The sequence below is a fragment of the Fringilla coelebs genome, assembly GCF_963513975.1.
Source record: "Fringilla coelebs genome assembly, chromosome: 21".
Lineage (NCBI taxonomy): Eukaryota > Metazoa > Chordata > Aves > Passeriformes > Fringillidae > Fringilla > Fringilla coelebs.
In genome coordinates this window covers 1,589,441-1,610,936 of record NC_140047.1, presented here as the reverse complement: position 1 = coordinate 1,610,936, position 21,496 = coordinate 1,589,441, and the positions used below count along the sequence as shown (strand labels likewise).

Here is a 21,496-nt window from a genome sequence, read left to right as displayed (position 1 = left end):
TCAGCTGCACCCTGTGCTTAGCCCCTGGCACCATCCCTGGGTGCTCCTCAGCAGTGGGATTTAGGGAGCTCTTTGGGATCCAGCACCTGGCACATGTGGGCACTCAAAGACCTGTCTGGGTACATTTTGCCAAACAAAAGGTGGTAGAAAGCATGACTTAATGTTCACAGTGCTGCAGCAGAGCCAAGCCAAGCAGAGCCAAATGAGAGCCCAGAGTGTTTTGGGGTCCACACCCTTCATCCCCAGCCTCTGTCAGACAAGAGAGATCAGGTCTTGAAGCCACAGTTGAGATTTTGGGTGTCTGCTTGATGCTTTAAGGCAGCCTCATTGCTGGTGTTTTCTGGCCGGGGAGCCAGGGTGGGCAGCAGTGCTGGCAGCCTGTCTGGAGACGTGGCTGGGCACACACAGAGGGAGCCCCTCTGGAGGGGGTTCTTGGGCTTGTGGCTGGTGCCTGTGGGACAGGCCTTGCCCTGGTGTCCCTGCTGTAGTGCATGTGATAGGGGCTGCCCAACCTGTGCCAGGGGTGCCCAGCATGGGTTTGTGCCCTGGGCAGGCAGGAGGTGCCTGGGGAGCACGATGACAATCTCACTGACCTCCCCCTCTCTCTTCTCTCAGGTGTGCAATTGCAACAAGTACCTGAAGGTCTCACGGGAGAGGATGAAGCAGCTGGTAGAGAGCAGCAGACAAGTGTCAGAGGAGCACAGTGCAGGTGAGTGGGTGGGTGATCCCCCCTCCTGTGCCCTTCCCTGTGACTCACTGCTCTGGACAGAGCAGGACCACCCCCCTGGGCCTGGGGGTTTCTCAGAGGGGGATGAGAGTGCCCTGCCATCAACCTGCCACAGGGTGCAGACCCACAGAGCTCTTTCAGGTCCGGTTTATGTCTCTGCCCTGGCTGCCCTGTCCTGCCCTGCAAGGCACAGGGTCGTGCATGGGATTGCCCAGCCCGGGGAGTTGGTGACATGCCAACAGTAGCTCAAGTGACAGCCTGAGGCCTTCATCACCTGAAAGTGAAAAACTCAGCTTGGGTGGTGAAATGCCTCCTGGCTGGGGCTGCTCACGGTGCCTTCCTCACCTGCCCAGTGCCTTCCTCTCCTGCCCAGTGCCTCTTGAATTAGGTCAAGCTGCAGGGGGGTGAGTCAGTGCCGCCTGCCCAGCCAGGCTCCGGCAGGCTCGAGGGAGAGAAGGCTCCTCCGTGCCCCAAGGTGCATCAACCCACACACGCTCCTTCCCACAGGGAGACCCACTTTGGTGGCAAACTACACCCATGGCAGGCACACCAGAATGGGAACGTGCCCCTCCTGCTGCTCCAGGCCAGCCCTTCGGTGCATGCCTTCCCATCTGCTGACAGCAGGGAGCAGAGGGAAGTGACGGCTGCTGGGCGCTGCTGGCCGGCTGTGGCTTTGCTGGGGCTGCACGTGTGGCTCTGGGCATGAGGAACGCGGTGGGGCGGCTTTTCCCAGGGTGCCGGCAGCCTGGGAGCGCTGCGCTTCCCCAGAGGCCGGCACATCCTCCCCGGCGGTTCCTCTGGTGAGGGCACTCTCTGCGTGTGTACCCAGCGACCAGACAGGCCAGTTCAGCCAGTTCCAGAGTATGGGAAATTGAAATGCTGTGGTTTGTGTTCAGAGTGAGCCGTTTTCCTTTCCCCCTTTGGGATGAGGTTGATGGAGTGGGAGGGTCTCACACAGCACCGTGGCTCCCCCACACAGACTCTTTCAGGGACCTCCTTGCTCTACTCCTTCCACTCCATCTGCAACACCCCGTGTCCCCATCAGGCCGTGCAGTCTCCTGCTAGGTCTCCCCATGTACCTGGGGGGGTCATGGGGAAGGAGCAGGTGGGAGCCCTGTGCTGGCCATGGCATTGGAGAGTCCTGCAATGGGGAACATCCTCTGCCCCAAGCAGGCAGGGCAGGGACCAAAGGTGCCACAGCATCCCCAGAGTGGTGGTGGAGACATGAGACAGAAGCTGTGATTCCCAGACAGGTGGGCATAGCAGGGCTGGAGACTTGCCAGCAGAGTCCCCTGTGACCCAGGGCTCTGGCCCCATCCTGAGGGTTCCATTTCTGTTTGGATTTTGCTAGGAGCTGCAGGGATTGCAAGCAGGGATTGCAAGTGTGAGCTTGACTAGGTTGCCCCAAAATGTCCCACCTTGGGTGAGATACTCAGGAAGACAAATAGGAAGGGTGTGCTGACAGTGTTCTGTCAACACTTGGAGGGGAGAGTGGTGGCTTTGGAACAGGCTGGGCAGCCACAAAAGTGGGTCAATAAGAAAAATCTCACCTGTTCACTGGTTTCCTTTACATCTTCCTGCTGCAGCAGTTGGTGGCAGGACCTGCTCTGCCCTTGTCATGGCCCAACACATGGCATGGGAGTGTTCAGCGCCCACAGCCCCACACCAGGACTGTCCCCTGTCCCATGACTCCAGCCCAGGCCATGTTGTCCCTGTCATGCCCCTGTCCATGGCCTAGACCATGGCCAGGTGCTGCTGCTTGGCAAGAAATGCCTTTTCCCTGCTCCTGCTTCCAGGCAAGGAGGGAACCTCCTCCCATGGGGGCCTCACCTCTCCAGGGAGGAGCTGGTGGGTGCTGGGGAAGATGGGTGATGGGGACAGATCCTTCAGGACCACCTCTCAACACAAGTCTGCATCTGGCCCAGGTGCTCCCAAGTCCTGGAGTCCAGCTGCAGCCGGTGCTGCTTCATTTGATTCCTGGATTTTTATAGCAGGGCTTCCAAGAGATGAAAGGACAATTATTCATCCTGTAACAGGTCACTCTTACTTGGACCTAGGACTTTCACAGGTTTTAGGGAACATAATCCTTGACACGGCCACATTTTTCCCTGCATGAGGGTTTTGACTAAAGTGCTGCAAATAGTTTCAAGCCCCGACAGCTTTTCCCTGTGATTTCCCAGTGGGATGCTCTGAGCAGCTCAGGTGCCTGGTGCAGACAGGGGCAGAGAGGGGAGCAGGGCTGTGGGTCACCACGGAGCACAGGCAAGTACTTGCTGGAGGCAGTGACAAATTGTGGCTCCCAAGGGACCCAGGGGAATGGGCTGTGTCAGAGGCTCTTGTCTGGTATGGGGAACTCTTGCATAGTCAGTGCAGTAAAACCAGCTGGCACAGGGCCCCAGAGCTCAGTGGGTGCTCTGCCAGATGAAATCTGGTCTCTGGAAAAGGCGAGGACGAGGATGTAGCACATTCCATCGGGTTGGGAGCTGCCAAACAGAGGAGGTAAATTTAATTGCAAAATCTCCCCTCACCATCTAAAATGTGCTGCAAAAGATGAAAACAATGGATCCTGCTGCCCTTGAGTCGGTGGTGCTGACCAGGCAGGGTGTAGCCTCCACTCCCATGCTGGGTGGGCACCCTCCCTGAGCAGCTGCCAGCACTGGGGCTCTGGCCACAGGTGCAGGATAAGTCCCCGATGGCCCCAGCGGTGGCTGCAGGAGCAGCTGGAGTGTCCCTGCACTGGGTGGCAGGATGGCATTGAGCAGCTGGGGCACCCACCTTGCCCCTGCCAGCCTGAGCAGTGACTTGGGGTTTCTTTCCCTTCTCAGCCCTCGGCTCCACCCTGAGCCTGGGGAAAAGCCAGCAGAGACAGCTCAAGACAGGTGGGAGGAAGAGCTGCAGGCCACAGTGTGGGGAAGGCTGGGGTGGCAGCAGGACTGTCCCTCCTCTACAGCCACTACACTGGGGCAGCTGAGGGCATGAGCTGGTGGGACCCACTCCCCTGAGCCAAGAGCTCTGATAGATGGCAGGAAGAGCCCCCTGCATGCCCAAAACCCTGCAGCTGGAGGCTTCCCTGATCTACAGTATTTGGCTTTTCTGTGACCATCACACTTGTCTTGTTGCCATGTGGAAAAGGTGTGAGATAGATCCTTGTCCTGTCCTGGGAGTGTTCTTCATGGAGGACCCAAGGGTCCTCACTGCTTTGTACCACACTCCATTTGTGGGGCCAAGGCACCCCCATTGTCTTGTGCTGCTCTGAATACTTCTGCATGGAAGGGGATGAGTTCCTGAGGGGTTGCACCCCTGAATCCAGGGGATCCCCTGCCCCCTTCAGCCGCCCCATGCGTTTAGTCTCTCTTTTCTCCAGGGTGCGACAGAATAACGGGCACAAGCAGGTCAGGGATGGACCGGGGGCTGCAGTGGTGAGACCAGCCAGAAACACCCCCCAGGCTCAGCTGGGCCGTGCTTTCCTTCTTCAGTGGAATTCACTTGCTCATTTGGAAAAGCAGGGCAGGGCTGGGACCCGGTGGCATTGCTGTGTGTGCTGGTTTTGCAGAGCTCCGCTGTGCCTGCTGACAGGGGCGCTGTGCCCAGCGTGCCCCGGGAAGGAGCTGGGGGCCATTAAGAGCCGGGGACCATTGCGTGCTGCAGCCCAGCACTGGGCACAGGGGCTGGCAGGGTTCTGTTCACAGCGGCACGGGGAGATGAGAGCAGCTGGAGCTGCCTCTTGCTTGAGCTCATCCTCCCTCCTCCACCCTGGGAACATCTTAAGATCACGGCCAGACTGCTGCAGCCCAGGTTGCACAATCCCGGGTCCTTTGTCCTTTGCTTATCTGCCTTATCGAGGAGGAAAAGATAACCAGGCATCTTCAGTGCCCTGCAATCAGCACATTTCTCAGGCTCGTAACTCCTCTTATCAGGCTGATCTCTCACCGAGGCCGAGGTTTCCCATGCACCTTTGTACTCCAAGAATGCTCGCAGGTCTGTGTTCAGCCTTGTGCAAAGCCTCGACAAAGCTGCGAGCTTTCTCCCCGGCCCCCAGCCCTGGCTGCGGCTGAGCCCCGCACAGCGCTGCGATGGCTCTGGCTCTGGCAGGGGCAGGGCTCCGGGCTGGCACAGGGCTCGGGGCTGGCACAGGGCTGCCAGACCCACAGCCTCTCCAGAGGCAGCAGGAGCTGCCAGGTGCTTGCCTGAGCCAGCTGGGACAGGCACCCAGCTCCTCACCCCAAGGCCTTAGTTCGGGCAGGGGTGACACAGAGGGACCTGGGCTAGAAACAGGGCCCGTGGGGCAGGATTTTGGGCAGAAGTACCTGGCTTCCTGGGAAGTTGTCTATCGCCCTGATACTGAAACCCTGGGGTTGCCCAGGGCTCACACAGTGAGGACAGGTTGTTCCCAGCCAAATCAGGGCTGGGTGGGCTGCAAAAAGGGAATGGGCACAGGTTCAAAAGAGGATTGCCCTGATCCTGCTCTGACTCATCTTTCCAAGCCCTGCTGTGCCCCCCTGTCCTGCTGGGAAGTCCTGGTGCTGTCCAAGTAGTGCTGACCCAGCATTCCAGCATTGCAGCTGACACAATAGGCTGGAGGGACGGACAACAGTTCACCAGTGTCACCATCACGGTGGCCTTTCAATGTGGCCCCCACTAAGAGCCCCTCTGTGTGGGGGAATGTGCAGCCCCTTGCCCACAGTGGGCAGCCCCTGTCCTGTCCCATGTCCATCCCACTGGGCTCAGCCCCATGCCCATGAGCAGGACCTTGCAGTGAGGCACATGAAGCTGCAGCTCCTGTCTCATTCCTATCTCAGGACAAGTCACTTTGCCCCCACAGCCTCCCTGTGGCAATAGTCCAGGGTTTTTGTGGGACTACCAGAGTGATCCCGGTGGCTGTGGGTCCCAGAGGCTGCCATGACCCCCAGGTGAAGGGTTTGTTGGTCCCTTGGGCAGCCCAGAGCCTGTTCAGCGCCCAGGGTGTGAGATGGGCCTGTGGCAGGGGTCTGCCCCACTGTCTTGGTACTGGTGATTGGGGGCTGAAAGAAGGAGATCCAGTCCAGGGTGGGGAGCTCCTGCTGCACTCACTTCATGGAGCATGGGGCCACCCCACCCTGGGGCATACACTAGGGGCTTGAGCACAAAGCAGGGCTGCTGCAGAGGGGACAAGTGCATGCAGAGGTGGGATCCCACCACTGAGAGTGGCCCTGCTTAGCTCAGGAAAGAACCTGATGCAGAAATAAGCAGAATGGGGGTGCTGCAGCATCCCCTCTCCCCTGAACATGGCAGCATTTGCTGGCAGGGAGATGTCATGGTGAGAAGAGCAGCAGTTTTTGCTGTTCCCATGGGATTAATTTCCACAGGTGAGCAGGGGTGGGCAGGAACTGTGAGTGGGAAGCACGTGTGAGGCCAGGAGGAGATGGCTCTTGTGCTGAGCACTGCCCAGCTGGGGACAGTGACAGGGGACGACTGTTGCTGTCCATGGAGCTCTGCAGCACTCTTGTGGGGGGGGCCAGCTTTGGGGGGCTGGGGGCTGCAGAGCTCAGCCCCTCACCCAGGGTCTGTCATCCCCAGGGTGACCAAGCCAAGAGGAGGAGAGGTGAGTGAGAGGCAAAGGGGTTTTTATTTTCAAGATGTTTTATAATGGGATTATTAGTTCCCAAGAAGTGTTTCGAATTGATTCGGTAAGGAACGGCTTTCCTTTCTGCTCCGCGGGATGTGGTGGGAATTCAGCCCTTGGTGTGAACCTCACAGAGCTCTGCAAGCCACAGATCTGACAAGCTCCCAGCACACGGAAAGGATATGCTGGGCTCCCCACGCACCCTACACATGCCTTTTTTCTCCATCTCTGCTGAAACTCCGGGGTGTGCAGCATCCAGGCAAGCTGGGATACAGTCCCAAGGGAGCCATGGCTCCACTGGGGAGGCCTCTGCCTGTCTGAAAGGGGAGAAAAAAACCCTCCCTCAAGCCCCGTCCCTGTTTTCCCCTAGAAACCCCTGTTTCTCTGGGGGACCCAGCCTTTCCCAGCTGAGTTTTCCCGCGTGCCCGGCTGGCATCCTGTGCGTGGTGCCTGGTGGCCCTTTCACCCTGCCGCTGAGGGGAGCACAGGCATCTTCAAAAGCCCTGGGAAGAATTTGGTGGGAGGGGGAGAAGGGGTTTTACAAGCTCCCATTCAGAAATGGTCACTTTGAAGTGATGTAGCATTTTCAACCCTTTGAAGAGCCACAATTAGGAGGGGGCTGGTGCAAGCAAAGGCAAAACTAAGGGGTGACCATCACGGCCTTTCTCTCCTCAGGCTTTTAAGGGATGAACTTTCCCTCCCTGCCTGCCTTTTTCCCACGAGCCCAGGGGGTGGGTTTGGGGTGTTTAGGGGAGCTGGAGGTTTCCCATCCCCCTGTGCAGGGAAGGAGGGGTTTGCCATTGGCTTTGCCCACCAGCAGCAGAACAGCAGAGGGAGCGTGCTGGAAGAGAGAGCAAATTACTCCATATCCCTGCAGGCACGCAGAATGTCAGTGTCCTGTCAGTATGCTGGTGCCATGCTCTGGCCAGGGAAATTTTAGGGTCCGTGATAGGGAAAGCTGTTGGCCATGGGTGCTGGGTGCTGTCAGTGTCATTTCCGTTGCATTGGATCTAAAAGTCCCACCCAAGGTCAGTGTCCCTCCCTTCAGGGTCTGGTGTGCGAGAGCAGAGAGGATAGGAGAAAAAAGGGTGCCCAGGCTGAGGCCACCCCATGCCACCAAACACAGGAGTGGCACAGGGCAGAGAGGGGTGGGAACAGCGTGAGGACAGAGCCGCTGTTCTTGCCTTGGCGATCTGCCACCCGCTGGCAGGCTTTATCCTGGAGAAACTCCTGGGAAATGGACTCCTCCTCCACATCCCTGCTCTGGGTGGCTCAGGAATCTCTCAAGAGCAGCCTGGGTGTCTCACCACTTGCCAGAAATTTGAGAAAATGGGAAATTGAGGTCCTTGTTTTCCCTTTAAGGATAGATGTCAGTGTCCAAAGCAGACATGGGGGTGAAGGAAAGGCCTATCCGTGAGTGAGGCCCTGGGGCACTTGCTCAGGGCACAGCCCTGCTGAACCCAGCTCTAGCCCAGTGTCTCAGATGGGGCTTGGGGCTGCTTCCCCTCGTGCTGCGGCAGCAAACCCCAAACCAGTGCTGCTGCTGGGCAACGTGGTGGAGAAGAACTGGCCTGCAAATCCCCCATGAAAACATCCCCAGTGACAGCCATGACCCTGAGCAGGGCTGTTGGTGTGCTGGGGACTGGGGATGACCGTGCCCCACCAGTTCGGGTTGGTAATCTGCCCTAGGGAGGTGTGGAAGGTTTTTTTGGGGGGGCTGGGGAGCCCCCCTGAACCAGGGGCTGGTGTGAGCTGAGCCTTCCACACCTCCCCCGGGCTGTGGCTCTTTCTGCTCCTGCGATGGGCAGGCCCAGACCCCTCTGCACAGCTGGGGGGTGACTCTGCCAGGACAGGACAGCTCTGCCAGGATGGGATGGCCGTTTCAGGGCTGTTCCCAGCCGCGTTCCCCCATGGCAATCCCCAGCATGTCCCAGCTCCTGATGGCTCTGGAACACAGGGAAGGGCCAGCTGGGAATGCTGGTGTCCTTCTCGGTCCCAGCTGGCTCCCTGTGATGCTGAAAAGAGTGGGGTGAACACCCCAGAAGGGCCACTAGAGCGATGCAGGATGCCTTTTGTTGTCTTAATTGGTGCCTGAGCAGGACAGACCTCCCTGCCAAAACGGGGACATCCCGCAACAACAACTGCAGCCTGTTCCCGGCTGCCAGGCTCCCTGATGGATGGGAGGCAGCTCAGTCCTCGGCTTCCGCTGCCCGGATCTGGAGACTGCCGTGCCCCCGGGAGAACGCTCAGCGGGTGCCGGACTGCGGCCTCGGGGCACTCGGTGTGCGATGGCAGCGATCCCCCGTGCCGGGGACAGCTCAGGGGACAGCGTCACTGCCAGTGTGCCCCTTGCCCAGGGTACGGGGAGGGTCACACGCTGGGGATGGGGCCCAAAGCCCCGTGTCCGCGGGCAGGTCGGGAGAGTCGTGGGTGCCATTAGCAGCTGATCACGGTGGAGGTTTAATTAAAGCAGCAGGAGGGGGGTCCCTGCTGTTTGCCCCATAACGCAGCCGGGCGTGGGGGCACAGCCCCGCTCCGAGAGCAGCCTGGCCTGGCCTGAGACCGGGAGGCAAAACCACCGCACCCAGAGCAGCAGCAGCACTGGAGCCATTACCAGAGCAGAACAGACCCCAGGATACCGCGAGGGAACTGCAGGAGGTGCCCAGCAGCTGCAGGGGAGCAAGTGGCTGCACGGGTGCCATGCTCAGGGCAGGCAGCTGCGGGATGCTGGTGATCAAACACCTTCTCCCCAATTCAGGGGATGCTCCTCCCTGAGATGCAGGGCAGAGCCTGGAGCCCTGCAGGGATGACTGGCCGGTTACAAGGTGGCTCGCGTGGTTAAGCACAGATTCCACTCATCACACCAGTGACTGGTGGTTTGTCTGCTGTCTCCTCTCTCCACAGGCTGCTCGGGGAGCCAGAGCTACAGTGTCACCATGCCAGTCTGTGACACAGCCCAGCCTGGCTGCGCCCCACGCAGCGAGCAGGCGGAGGGGATGGAGCAGTGCGGGGCAGCCACGGTGCTGGCAGGGGACACGATCCTGCAGGTCACTGCCATCCCCCCCGGGGTGCTGGACAGAACAGAGCTCACCGACTTCTACTGCTGCACCTGCTGTGGGAAAGTGTTTTGGGAAGGGTCCCATTTTGGACGCGTTGTGTCCCAGTTTCAGGATGTTCTTGTGGCCTCTGGGGACACACAGAGCATCTATGAGCTGAGCTGAAGCATGGGGGGCTCCACAGGGGAACTTGGACTGCCTGGGGAACCTCAGCAGATTTTGGGCCGTGGGTTTCTAGAGAGAGGCTGGAAGCGGGGAGGCAGGGGCTCTCCATCACAGAGAGCACTGTCACAGGTCCACCAGTAGTTTGCAACAGCCCAAAAATATATGGCCTCCATGAGATCATTAAAGCAGAGGTGGCTGAAGAATGGACCCTTTGCTTTATTTCTGCCCCTCTCCAAACTACACCCAGCAAGACGGCGGGAGGGCTCTGCTGAACAAAACCACCACCCCAGCAGTGCTGACTCCACCTCACGCACACACCCCAGTGCTTCTCTGCCCACTCACTCATGGGGAGCAGGAGCTGCATCCCCAACAGCAGCACAGGGCAGAGAGCATCCTGAGCACTCCCAGCCTGTGGGACATGTGCCAAGCCTCAACCCATCCCCAGCATCCTGCTCACCCTGACCCCGCGCTCCCAGCACTCCTTGGAGGCGGCTGGTGGGCGCAGGCATGGAGGTCTGGGGAGGCTGAGCATTGCTGGGCTCAGCGAAATTTCTGGGTGCACCACAATGCCCACTGACACCTGCAGCCTGGGATGCCCCAACAGGGCCAGGCTGGTCCTGGGGGGGGCTCCCACTGGTGCCAAAGCTGCCAGCCTCTTCCTCCCCTGGGGAGACCCCTCAGCACAGCCCCGTGCCCAGGCTCTGTGCAGGGTACACAGGAGAGGCAATAAGGTGTGTGGGCCCACTAATACCAGGAACTGGAATCACTGGTGGGACTGGCCAGAGGAGGCTGCATCTCACCATGGAGATCCCAGGCAGGTCCTGCAGCTCCAGGGGGCTGCTGTCCAGTGCCTCCTAATCAATGGCCAGGCTCAAACCGTTCCATCCTGAGCAGAGGAGCATCTGCAAAATTCCTCCTCTAATCTGTTTTAACTGCCAGGCCCAGCTGTTATTGTTGAGAGGGCCTGAGGAGGAGCTCTTGGCTGAGGTGTGACATTTATGAGCTAGTGGACCACTGGCCCAGGCAGCTGATGCTGCAGTGCAGGACTCATTTTCCCTCTTCCAAAGGTCCTGGCTACACAGTGCCAGGGACTTCTTACTCCCAGGGACATCTCACCCTCTAGCTCAATGCTTTAATAAAAGAAACACACCATTTTTCTACTTTAAATATTCTTCTTTTCCATAAGGTCCATAATATTAATGCCTGAGCATTAATTGGTACAAGTGACCCTAAAAGGCAGCCATCCCCACACTGCCAGTACTGGGCACTGAGCAGCCCAAGTCCCCCAGGCTCCACACAGACTCATCCTTGTGTCAGCATCCTGCTTCTTCAGGGTTTCTTCTGGGAGGGCAGAAACTGGGGGTGAGTCAAAGCAGGAATGATGCAAAGCCTCCAGCTGCTGGCCCCCACAGTGTGGGCTGCTTTGTCATGCCATTAAATAAAACTCTCCAAAATGGGATGAACTTTTCCAGGTCCTGTTTAGGGGAAGCTGCTGAGCCACATGCACATCTGACCACTCATAGGCACTTCTGGCCTTTGCTTGCTGGGTTTTCCAGAGCTGTGGTTTCATATTCATCTGCCACTGCTTCTGCTGTGGAGGGGAGCTCACACAAGATGGGGACACACGGCCCTGTCCCTCACCTGGGGACAGCTGCCTAGAAGGTGCCTTTCCCTCTGATCCCTGGGGACAGTCGGGTCACCTCCTGGTCAGCTCCAGGATTTTATCTGCTGGAGAGCTCTCCCAGTTTAGGGCTGAGCTCTTGTGCTTACAGGGCTGTGCTAGGGCAGGGTCCCATGGCTGGGACTTTCTCTAGGACACCAACCCGGGCAGAACCCAGCAAGTGGTGTGTACCTGTGGACATGGCACAAAACAGCTCCTGGAGGATTCCATCCAGCTCCTGGGGATAGGGGCAGTGGCTGGGACCCAGCACAGCACCTCTTCCTTCTTGCTGCCCACAGGAGGGGGTGCCACGGTGGGAAGTGTGCAGCAGGGTCACCTCCAATCATAGACACAGTCAACAGCGAATTCCACATCAGATTAGCCTTGAGGAGCATCCAGGAGGTAATAAATTGTCCAGTTTTGAATGGTGGATACATATCAAAGGGAATTAAAGCAGCTTTCTAATCAGCCTACAATATTGTTTCCTTATCTGGCGGCTTAAAAAAATAATTACAAATTCCCATTGTGTGTGTCATACTAATGTTTAACATTTATTAGGGCAGTAATGAGCCCTCCTTGGTTTTATGGAGCCGTTTGATCCTGCGTGGGAAGGGCAGCTCCAGCAGTGTTGTGGCAGGGACGAGTGCTCTGGGTGGGCTGCCCACTCCAGAGCCCACGGATCCCCTGGCTGCTTCACCTGTGCTCAGCTCCTGCCTCTGCGTGACAGGATGTGATCATGAGGGGACCCTGGGATAAAAAAGCACTGAGGAAGGGTTTTATTGCTCTTTATCATGAATGAGATGTGGCTGAGCAGCATCTATCCCTCAGCCCTGGGAAACCACACGCTGCATCGGATGTCAGACGGTTCCTCTCCTCTCCTTGTGTACTCCTGCACATCCTTCAGAGTTTGATGGGGACAAGGTGTTTGACGCTCAGGCCAGCTTTAGTTTACAAATTAATATATCAACATTGTTCCTCATCAGGCAGGAATGCACTTCCCTCCCTTCTCCCCCACCTTATCCCCATCCCCTTCCGAGCAAACTTCCTTCCTCCTGTAATCTGGAGCGGAAACCTCGCCACATATTTGACCGGCTCACAGAGATCAGCTCAGTGTTCCCTGGCATGACTTTGTGCCTTGAACTAGGGCTGGCTGGTCCCTAAGGCAGCCAGCAAGGCATGGGAGGAGGAGGAGGGGGCTGTATCACTGCCCATCCTCATCCTGGAGCTGCTCTTCCAGCCGGATGCTCCAACTGAGCTCCCAGTTGATCGGCTGCCGTTTTCAAAAAAAAACCACTGTGGTTTTGGACACAGATCCAGCCCGAGCTGGCTGTGAGCTCCAGCCCTTGTGCTGCCCCACACTACGGGAATGCTGCTCCCACAGGGCAGGGTCACTGCTCACAGTGAGGGGAGAGGAGATGAGGGGAGAGGAGAGAGGTGTCTGTCGAGGAGAGACATTTGCATCAATCAGGGGGCGTTTGCTCCCTGGGGAATAGCCTGGGAACCAGACCTTTCCCATCAACCTGCCAATAGGTGGGCATGACCCTTAGGTAAATGAGCTTCTATCACTCACCAGGCATGTGTCCCGTGGGGGCTATGGCTGTGTCACCCCCAAGCCTGCTTAGATCCCAGGGATGTCCCCACAGAGCAGTCAGCAGGTACAGAGGCTACTCCTGGTGGGCTGTAATGAGTCTTTCTGGGGAAACTGTGCAGTGGGAGCAGTGGGATGACATGTCCCCATCCCACAGTCACCACAAAGAGTGGCCATGCAGTGCAACCAAACAGATTGCCCAGAGAAGCTGTGGCTGCCCCTGGATCACTGGAAGTATCCAAAGCCAGGATGGACGGGGCTTGGAGCACCCTGGGATAGTAGAAGGTGTCCCTGCCCATGGCAGAGGGTGTGACAAGATGAGTTTTAAAGGTCACTTCCAACCCAAACCAGTCTGTGATTCTGTGGTAAGTGGCCCCAAGAACCATGTGTGTCAGGAGATGGCAATTTCCTGGCACCAAAACCCATCACTGACACTGGATTCAATCCTGGAGCTCATTCAGATGATGCAGGACAAAATAATTATGGCCCAAAGGCGGGGAGGCTGGCCCAGGGCACATAAAACCAAGGTCTCTATCTCCAACCAACTCTATCAGCACCTGCAAAGTGAAGATAAGGTCCCTCCAGGTGCCAGTTTTCCAGGACCAGAAGCCCCACAAGCAGCTGCCAGCACACGAGGTCAGGGAAATGTGATGGTGTCGGTTTAGCAGAACACAGGTTGGAGCCATGGTAGCTTGGAGAACGTGCACTCAATGGCCACAGGGACATCAGTCAAGGGGTTGCCTCGGCATGGCCTGGCAGCCTTGAGACACTGGTGCAGCCAGAGATCCCTGCCTGTGGCACCAGGCAGGAATTCTCCAGCTCCAACTGTGTCCCAGCTGGTGGCCTTTTGCTCCGGGAGCACTTTTGTGCTGTCAGACACCGAGACCACAGGCTACCTCAGAAGAGCTGCCGTATTTCCAGCAGGATAAGGACTGACAAGATGGGGCACTGGAGTGGTTAAAGGCCAAGCTGCAGTAAGATAACCCAAACTGTACAGCACAGCACCACATCCTCCAGCCCAGGGACACCCCTGCCCCTGGGGTGTCCCAGAGGACAATGACTAAGTGTAGTGCTATGACCCTGAATCTCACTCAGGTTTTAAACTCTGTTTGTCACAGGCTGGGAGGGACCATGCAGAGCAGCATCTCAGTGACATCCGTGGGAAGTGGCAGTCCCCAGACCATGTTCCTGCAGTGGCCCCTGTGGTGTGGAAGTCCCAGGAGGATGCCCTTGTCCACAGAACTTTCCAAACCATTCGTGAGAGCCTTTCTTGTGGTGCTGTGCTCCCTGCAGAGGACACAGGGCACCCACACATCTTCACTGCAAGAGCATGAGGTTTCCCTTGCAAACCCCCAGCTCTGGCCTCAGGAGCTCTGCCTGCAGGGCTGGCAGGGTCCCAGCCCACACCGGCACAGTCTGGGTGCCACCGAAGGCTCCTGGTGTGCGATGTGTCCATGGGGAGAGCATGAGGTCAATCCCACAGCCACGCCCCTGCTTGTGCAGCTCTCGGACCACGCGGAGGACGGGTGTCCCTTCCTGAGACCCCCCTCTCGACCCCTTCCCCACCTCATCCCCACAGGGATCCCCCTTGTCCCCAGAGGTGAATCCGCACAAGGGAGACTGTTCCCACGCAACAGCCACAGCCCCGGGTGGGCTCCCTGCATCCCCACACGCCCCATCTCCGCGGTGGGGCGGGCGGCACAGCCGAGCCGAGCCCCGCGTTTCCCCATCGGGGCTCCGGCAGCCGCTCTGCCAAAGAGCCGGGAGGAGAAGCGGCGGCGTGGCCAGCGGCGGAGGAAACCTCCGCGCTTCCTCCGGCTCCGGGGAGCCGAGCGGGCAGGGCGCTCTCCCTCGCACGCCTTTCGCTGCGGCTCTGCGCTGGGAAGAAAAGCTCCCGTCTTTCCCACGCTCTCCGACACATTTTAATGAATTAAGTGGGGGCACGCCCCCTCGCCGCCTGCCCCGGATCCGTCCCCCCGGCTCTCCGGCTCCCTGCAAGGAGGCCTCGGGGGGTGGCTGGACTATCGCTGCCGTCGTGTCCGCCTGGCCGGGAGAACGGGCGCGACCCTCTGGGGTTTTTTGGAAGAGGGCTGCGACGTGCCCGGCCCAGCGCGCCCAGCCCCGAGACGGCTCTGGGCCCCGCCGGCGATGCCGGTGGCAGCCGGTCCTTCTCCCTCCCGCAGGCTCTCACGGGCACGGGGAAATTTGGCCGTCACGTCTCCTGAGGAGGGGAAATTTGTTCCGCGCCTCTCGGCGTGACCGTTCGCTTAAGGCATCGCAGCTCCGGGGCCCTTCCCCGCCTCCCGCCACGTCTTCCCCTCGCCTCAGAAGGGAACGGGTAAATTACTGGGTGGGACTACTGGTTTTGCAGGGCCCCATAAAGCGAGGGCAGGGGCCTCCCAGCGCCGGCCGCGGCCCCTGACAGCCCCTTCGCAGCCGGCGAGCAGCGGAGCCGTGCAGGGAGCCTGGCCCGGCCGTCACACCGCTCCCGGCTCCTCTCCGGTTACAGAGCTGGGTACAAACTGGAGCTGAAATGCAGCTTTTCAAATCTTTTTATTTCCCGTTCCCCCCCCCCCGCCCTGCTTTTTGGCTCTTTCCCATCCCTCTCTGGCCTCGTTCCCAGACCGAGTCCTGCCCCCACCTGCCAGTCCCGAACATTTGCATGGCTGGGTCCCTGCCCGCGCTCTTTTTCTCACCAGTGTCACTGGCAAATGCAGATTTGCTTGCAAGGATGTAACTCTGGCCAAGCCCCAGACGGGGAAGGTGTGAGCAATTCCCACTCTCCCACGGCTCGCTCACAGGGCTCTACACCTCGCAGAATATGGCCGGTAAAGACACAAAATCAGCTGTCCCAGGATATTTAGGAGTAAATAGGAGAGGGCGAGCCAGAAAGAGCAGAGCCCCGACACCCAGGCCATCGCACCTACGTCCGGCAAAGCTGCCGCACGACCCCACTGCATTCCCTTTTCCAGCTTTGTCGTGATGGGTTTGCTGGGATTGGTGTCAGGGGACGGTCACGGGCTGCTGTGGCTCCGGCCCTCCCCGCACGCTGTTTGAGCTGCCGGGCTGTGCCGGCCCCCGGGCACCACCGGAGCTCCCGTGAGTCACCGTGAGTCACGGCCCGTCCCGCCGCTGGTGATTCCACCAGCGGCGGGACAGGAGGAGACAGGACAGGGATTGCCGCTGGTGATTCCAGCTGACACCATGGCTGGTGATGGGGACAGAGCCACCGCCGGCTGCCCGGCCTATTCTGAGTCCTCGAGCAGACCTGGCTCCTGCACGGACCCTCAGAGCTTCAAGCGCTGAGCCCATCTCAGTGCCCTGTGCCGGCGCTGCAGAGGCCCCAGCGGCACAGGAACATCCTGGGAGAAGCTGCAAAGGCACAGGAGAGCAGAGGGGGAATCTGCAGCCCCCAGCAGCAGTAACATTCCAATCCCCCTTATTCCGTGAGAACGATGGACTGCAACATACTCACATTAGAGAGGTGTGACCAGCACAGCTCTGGAGGAAGCCAAACAGTCAGACAGAGACCAGACAGATGGAATTGGGATAGAGATTGGGATGAGGTGGGCACGGGTGAGGAGCTGGGGATGTGGATGAGATGGGGATGGGTGGATGGGGATTGGATGGGGCTGGGGATGGAGATGGGGTGTGCATGGGCATAGGATGAAGGTGGAGACAAGGACAGGGTGGAGATGGGGAGATGGGAATGGAGATGGGGATGGATGTGAAGATGGGAATGGGGATAGGGGTGAGAAGAACCAGGTGCAGAAATTGACTTATAGAAGCAGACCCCTTATGGGAGGAGAATGAGGATCTATCTGCTTCAACAACTCCTTACAGCCTAAATCCAGGTGGGATAAAAAGGACCCAGATGGGGCAGGAGTGTTCCCAGACTACTCCAGCTGCTGGGAAAAGCCACGGGAACAGGCAGTGGGGCAAGTCACACTCGGAGCTCAAGGCCACTATCCTCCAGCTGTGCAATAGACACTGTGATGGCACATTTCATCGGCTGGGGCTGAATTTAGCAGTAGGCCGATTTCTCCCTTTCCCTTCCCAAAAGGACACGCCAGCAGTGCCAGGTGACAGCAGCTTGCCACCCAGCTGCCTCGGCGCGGCTGCTGTCACCTCGGTTTATGACACGCTCCTTCCTCTCTCCCCGCACCTCCCGCCCTCTCCTGCTGACCAAATGCCCGGGAGGCGGTGGGAGCTGGCCCGGGAGCGCCGCTTCCCACCTGGACTCGCCGTTTGCTCCCGGGGACCAAACGGGAACGGGAGGAGGGTTGGGGGTGGGGGAGACCAAGAGAGCCCCCCCCCGGAGGGTCCCCTCAGCACCGTTTTTGGTTGATGCACTGCTTTCGGGATTTTTTTTCCCCCATTTTTCCGCTTCCCTGTGGTGTCCACAGCTCCCAGCACTCCCGCACCAGGAATACGGTCATCGGCTGGGCAGCGGGTCCGACCCCGGATAAAGCCCCGGGCAGGCGAATTGAGCCACTCCGGGGCTGGCAGTATATGGCGGGGGCTGCATCTTTTCCGTCTTAAATCAATCTCACCGGTGGGTCCCTGAAACACAGTGCAGCCCCCCATGGGCGCCTGCAGAGGCGCTGGACCCCGCGAGCTGAACGCCCTGTTCTGCTCTGTGACCCGTCTCTGTTGGCTCACGGGGACACAAGCCCGCAGCAACACGGTGTCAAATCGGAGGTAGCGGCAGCCCCTTGGTGACCATCATTCTTGCGGGTCCCGACTGGGGGGCCCGAGCCGAGCCGAGCCGAGCCGAGCCGAGCGGAACCGAAGGGAGCCGAGCGGAGCCGGGAGCGCGGCCCCGAGCGGGCCGAGCAAAGCCGAGGCGGGAGCGCCCCCCATCGCCCCCTCCCTCCCTCGCAGCGCCCGCGCCCGTCCCGCTCACTTTGCGAAGGGGGCGCGGCCGCCCCGGTCTGCCACGCCTCCCGCGCCCGCTCGGACCAATAGGCGCTCGGCGCGCGGGCCCGCCCCCGCGGCGCGTCACGGCAGTGCCATTGTTATGCAAATAAAAGGGCGGGTAAAAGGCGCGCGTGGGCCAGGGCGCCGCAGAGCTGCGGGGCGCGGGCAGCGGAGGAGCGAGCGCAGAGCGGCGGGGCCGGGGCGCGGCGGCAGCGGCGGCACCACAGCCCAGCCCCGGCAGCGGCCGCAGCATCGCCCGCCCGCCGCCGCATGCCCGGGCGGGCGCCGCCGTCGCCGTCCATGCGGGGCGGCGGGGCCGAGGCGGCGGCATGAGCCAGAGCGAGGTGTCGCCGTGCGCGGCGCCGCCGCCGCCCCCCAGCCAGCGGGTGTTCCAGGAGGCGGTGCGGCGCGGCAACACCAAGGAGCTGCAGTCGCTGCTGCAGAACATGACGAACTGCGAGTTCAACGTCAACTCCTTCGGGCCCGAGGGGCAGACGGCGCTGCACCAGTCCGTCATCGACGGTAACCTCGAGCTCGTCAAGCTCCTGGTCAAGTTCGGCGCCGACATCCGCCTGGCGAACCGCGACGGCTGGAGCGCCCTGCACATCGCCGCTTTCGGGGGCCACCAGGACATCGTCCTCTACCTGATCACCAAGGCCAAATACTCCGCCGGCGCACGGTGATGCCGGGGCTGCCCCCACTGCGCTCGCCCGCTGATGCCGGGACCGCTGGCCCGGTGATGCCGGGTCTCCCCCACCCCGCGCTCCCCCGGCCATGCCGGGGACCCTCCCCGCTCCCCCGGCCGCCAGAGCTGCTCCCGCCCCCGCCCGGGGCGGGTTTGGCGAAGATTTGGGGCCCCACGCAGAACACGCCACATTTTTAAGTTTTTTGGTTTTTTTTTTTTGTTTGTTTGGTTGGTTTTTGGTTTTTTTTTTTTTTTAATCTTCCAAGGGTTGTTTCCTACTGTAACGTGGTTTTTTTTCTCCATCTACCTCGGCTGCACTCACAGTATTCACGGTTTCAGTTTGACATCTGGGCAGATGCTTTAACACCCCCCGCCCCGTTCCCTCTCCGCTAATATTTAATCCCCCTCCCCGCCCCCCTTTGCTCTCGACCCTCCCATTTAAAGTGTTCTGGCTCAGAAACGAATTCATTTCAACGCCCCCCAAAGCCACCCCGCAGACCCCCACTGCTGCTGGGGTCCCCTCTCCGGTGCCAGCCCCGGACCCGGGCGCGATGCCCCATCCATGGGCTGGGGCTCCCGGCCGGCCGCGGCCTTCTTGGCGAGGAGAAGCAGGAAAGTCTTCTTCCTCTCCAAGGTTTTCCCAGTGTTTTCCCACCGCTGACTGTGTTTTTTTGTCGAGGCGACTCCGTTGGAATATGACAGACGTGGTTTTCTCACCCCGATTGCTCCTGGGTTTGGTTGATTTCGTGTTGGGTTTTCTGCTTTGATTCTTCCTTGGGTGTCCGAAGAAAGTCTGCATCCTCACCCGCTCCACGAATCTGTTTAGCACACGTGAGATCCCAGGAAAAGACATTGAGTCCTTGTGGTTTTGTGTGTAAAGGGGGATTAGCAAATCCTGGACTGGTTTTTTTTTTCTTTAAAAAAAAAAAGGTGAAATAAACTCTAGAGGCAGAGGATTTGCTTTTGCACAGAAAAGGGGCGCGAGCGCTCTCTGCTGCCTACAGAGATGCTGGAAAACTACTGAAAAGAGTTTGGGAACTTTTATTTTTTCTTTTGGTGAAACTTGGATAACACTTCTCAATGCAGAACGATTCACTTGACGTACGTACACTCACCCGCCTTTTATAGGAGATATATATCCCACCGTATATATCTTTATAAAGGAAAGGGAGGAAGCAGACCGAGCCACCCGAAGGCGCATTTTGAAGTGACTGCACGTATAATCGCAAATGCTGCTTTTTTATTGCTATGGCACAAGAACATCCATTTGGAAAATGCGGAAAAGTTCAGAAGTCTCCTTTCTCCTGCTGGTCTTTCAGCCCTCTTCTCCTCGTCTGCACTAAAGCCATCCGTATCACTGCCATCTCCCTGCTTTTTCATCTCTTGCTCCCTGCATCCAAACCACTCTGATTAAAAAAGAGAAAAGAAAATAGTTACCTGCTGGTTTATTGGGGTTGTGTCTTACCTATTTATCATGTCTGTAAATATTTGTGGGTGAAGATTGTGAGCCTGGTTTTGTTTGAAGCTGATGGTGAGTGTTTCAAAAATATGGTTTGGGATATATGCTTTTTTTTTTGTTCATTTTTTCTTTTCCTAGTCTTAAAACTAAAAAAAAAAAACCAACAAAAAAAAAAAAAAAACTAGAGTCTGCCCTGATTATTTCCCATTGCACTGAATATTCTGCTTTGTCTCTGATAATTTCACCTGCGGTTGTTTGCGTTTTGTTGGGTTTTTCATTTGTTTTTGTTCTTTCTCCACTTCAACAATTTGAGATGATTTTAAAAGCTCCAGATTTAAAGAAGAAAAAAAGCCCTGTCAAAAGTGTCTACTGTTATTGCTATAATTTGCAAGGAACTGCTTGGCCGAAGTCTTTCTGTGAGCATGGAAGGGGGTGTCCAGCACTTCCACTGGTGCTTCTGTGCGATAGTTACGGGGTGGGAACAGGACCTTTCCTAGGGAGGTTTTATCGTTGTTACCAGATGGTTGCACATTTTTTTTTTTTTTTACTTAAATGGATTTGCCACAATGAAATGTCATAACATTTATGACATGATATTAAAAAGTGTATTGTAAAGCCAAGTTCTAGATGGATTTTTAAAAAGAAATCTTGGTTATAAACCCAGTCTAAAGGGAGCTCTGTCCAGTGTTGTAAAGACAACATGATGTAACCCATATTTATATTTTTATAAAATACCTATTAAGACTGTGAATCTCCTGTGTGAATTGCTGGGTGAGTTGTTTAAGAAAAGTATTGTTCCTTTTCAGCCTCCTGGAGCTTTAGACATGCTGAGATTTTTGGGAAACTGTACGTCGGGGAAGGGGGTTTGCTCTGAAATTGTGAGTTGATGTATTTTTACATCCCTTTGTATTTTACTGAAAAGCTGCTGCCCTTCCTAGTCCCTAGAGTTTCAATTTTCTATGCAACCCCCACCCCGTCTCTCTTGATCCTGAGAAGTAAAAGGGATGCAGATTGATTCAAATTGAAATGAGGGTCCCCCCACCCCCCTTGTTGGCTCATCGTGCTGCTGACCCTTCACGCCAAAACGGGGAGTACAAGGAAAAAAAAAAAAGAGGCAGGTGGGGGAGGCTGTTTTGTGCATGACTGGTTGCCTTCCAGCAGTCATCTTTTTAATTATTATTGTTATTTTTGTAAGAAGAATATATTGATAATGTCAGTGAAATAAGCAGACATTGAAGCTGATGCACAGATTGCTCCAGAAAGGAGTTTTTCTGTAGATTTTTCTTTAGATGCAAATACCTTTTTTAATTATGTTAATTAATGTTAAGAATTTTTAGGCTTATATTGAAGCTGTATGTGGGTCACTATATGATCATTTCTAACTGGATAAAGTCTGTACAGTACAGCATATTCCTGAGTGTATGATATAGATGTGTAGCCCCAGAGTGCGAAATTTATAAATAAATTTTTCATTGATCTTTTTATAAAAAAAAAAAAGGTTGTTTTGTTTGTTCTTTTCCACGTGTTTTTTGGCAGTGCTGGGTGTTTGCTGTGGTGGGGGGTGGCTGGCTGGGACCCCAGGTGTCTCTTCTGGTGTCAAACCTGCAGCTGTTCTGGGTTTGGATGCACCCCTG

At 57.4% G+C, this 21,496-nt stretch overlaps 2 protein-coding genes across 5 annotated transcripts in view; both read left to right on the top strand.

Moving 5' to 3' along the window:
* EXD3 (exonuclease 3'-5' domain containing 3) overlaps window positions 1-14,013 on the top strand; it is a 253,050-nt gene extending 239,037 nt beyond the window's left edge. For 3 of the 4 annotated variants that reach the window (XM_084219681.1, XM_084219679.1, XM_084219680.1), the window contains 2 exons: window positions 616-709; window positions 9,234-9,606. In XM_084219681.1, coding sequence (XP_084075807.1) covers window positions 616-709; window positions 9,234-9,550 — 411 coding nt within the window. In that variant the 3' untranslated portion in view covers window positions 9,551-9,606. Of the gene's footprint in view, window positions 1-615; window positions 710-9,233; window positions 9,607-13,916 lie in introns of those variants that run through there. The other variant, XM_084219682.1, reaches the window with a different exon arrangement.
* Window positions 14,014-17,901: 3,888 nt separating this feature from the next.
* On the top strand, window positions 17,902-21,305 carry NRARP (NOTCH regulated ankyrin repeat protein). Its single transcript, XM_084219598.1, has one exon. It carries the CDS (start codon window positions 18,048-18,050, stop codon window positions 18,399-18,401), a length of 354 nt encoding a protein of 117 aa, XP_084075724.1. The 5' UTR covers window positions 17,902-18,047; the 3' UTR covers window positions 18,402-21,305.
* Window positions 21,306-21,496: the final 191 nt, after the last annotated feature.

Excerpts from the sequence above, each read along its gene's own strand:
- NRARP (XM_084219598.1), top strand. The coding sequence starts at position 18,048 with ATGAGCCAGAGCGAGGTGTCGCCGTGCGCGGCGCCGCCGCCGCCCCCC.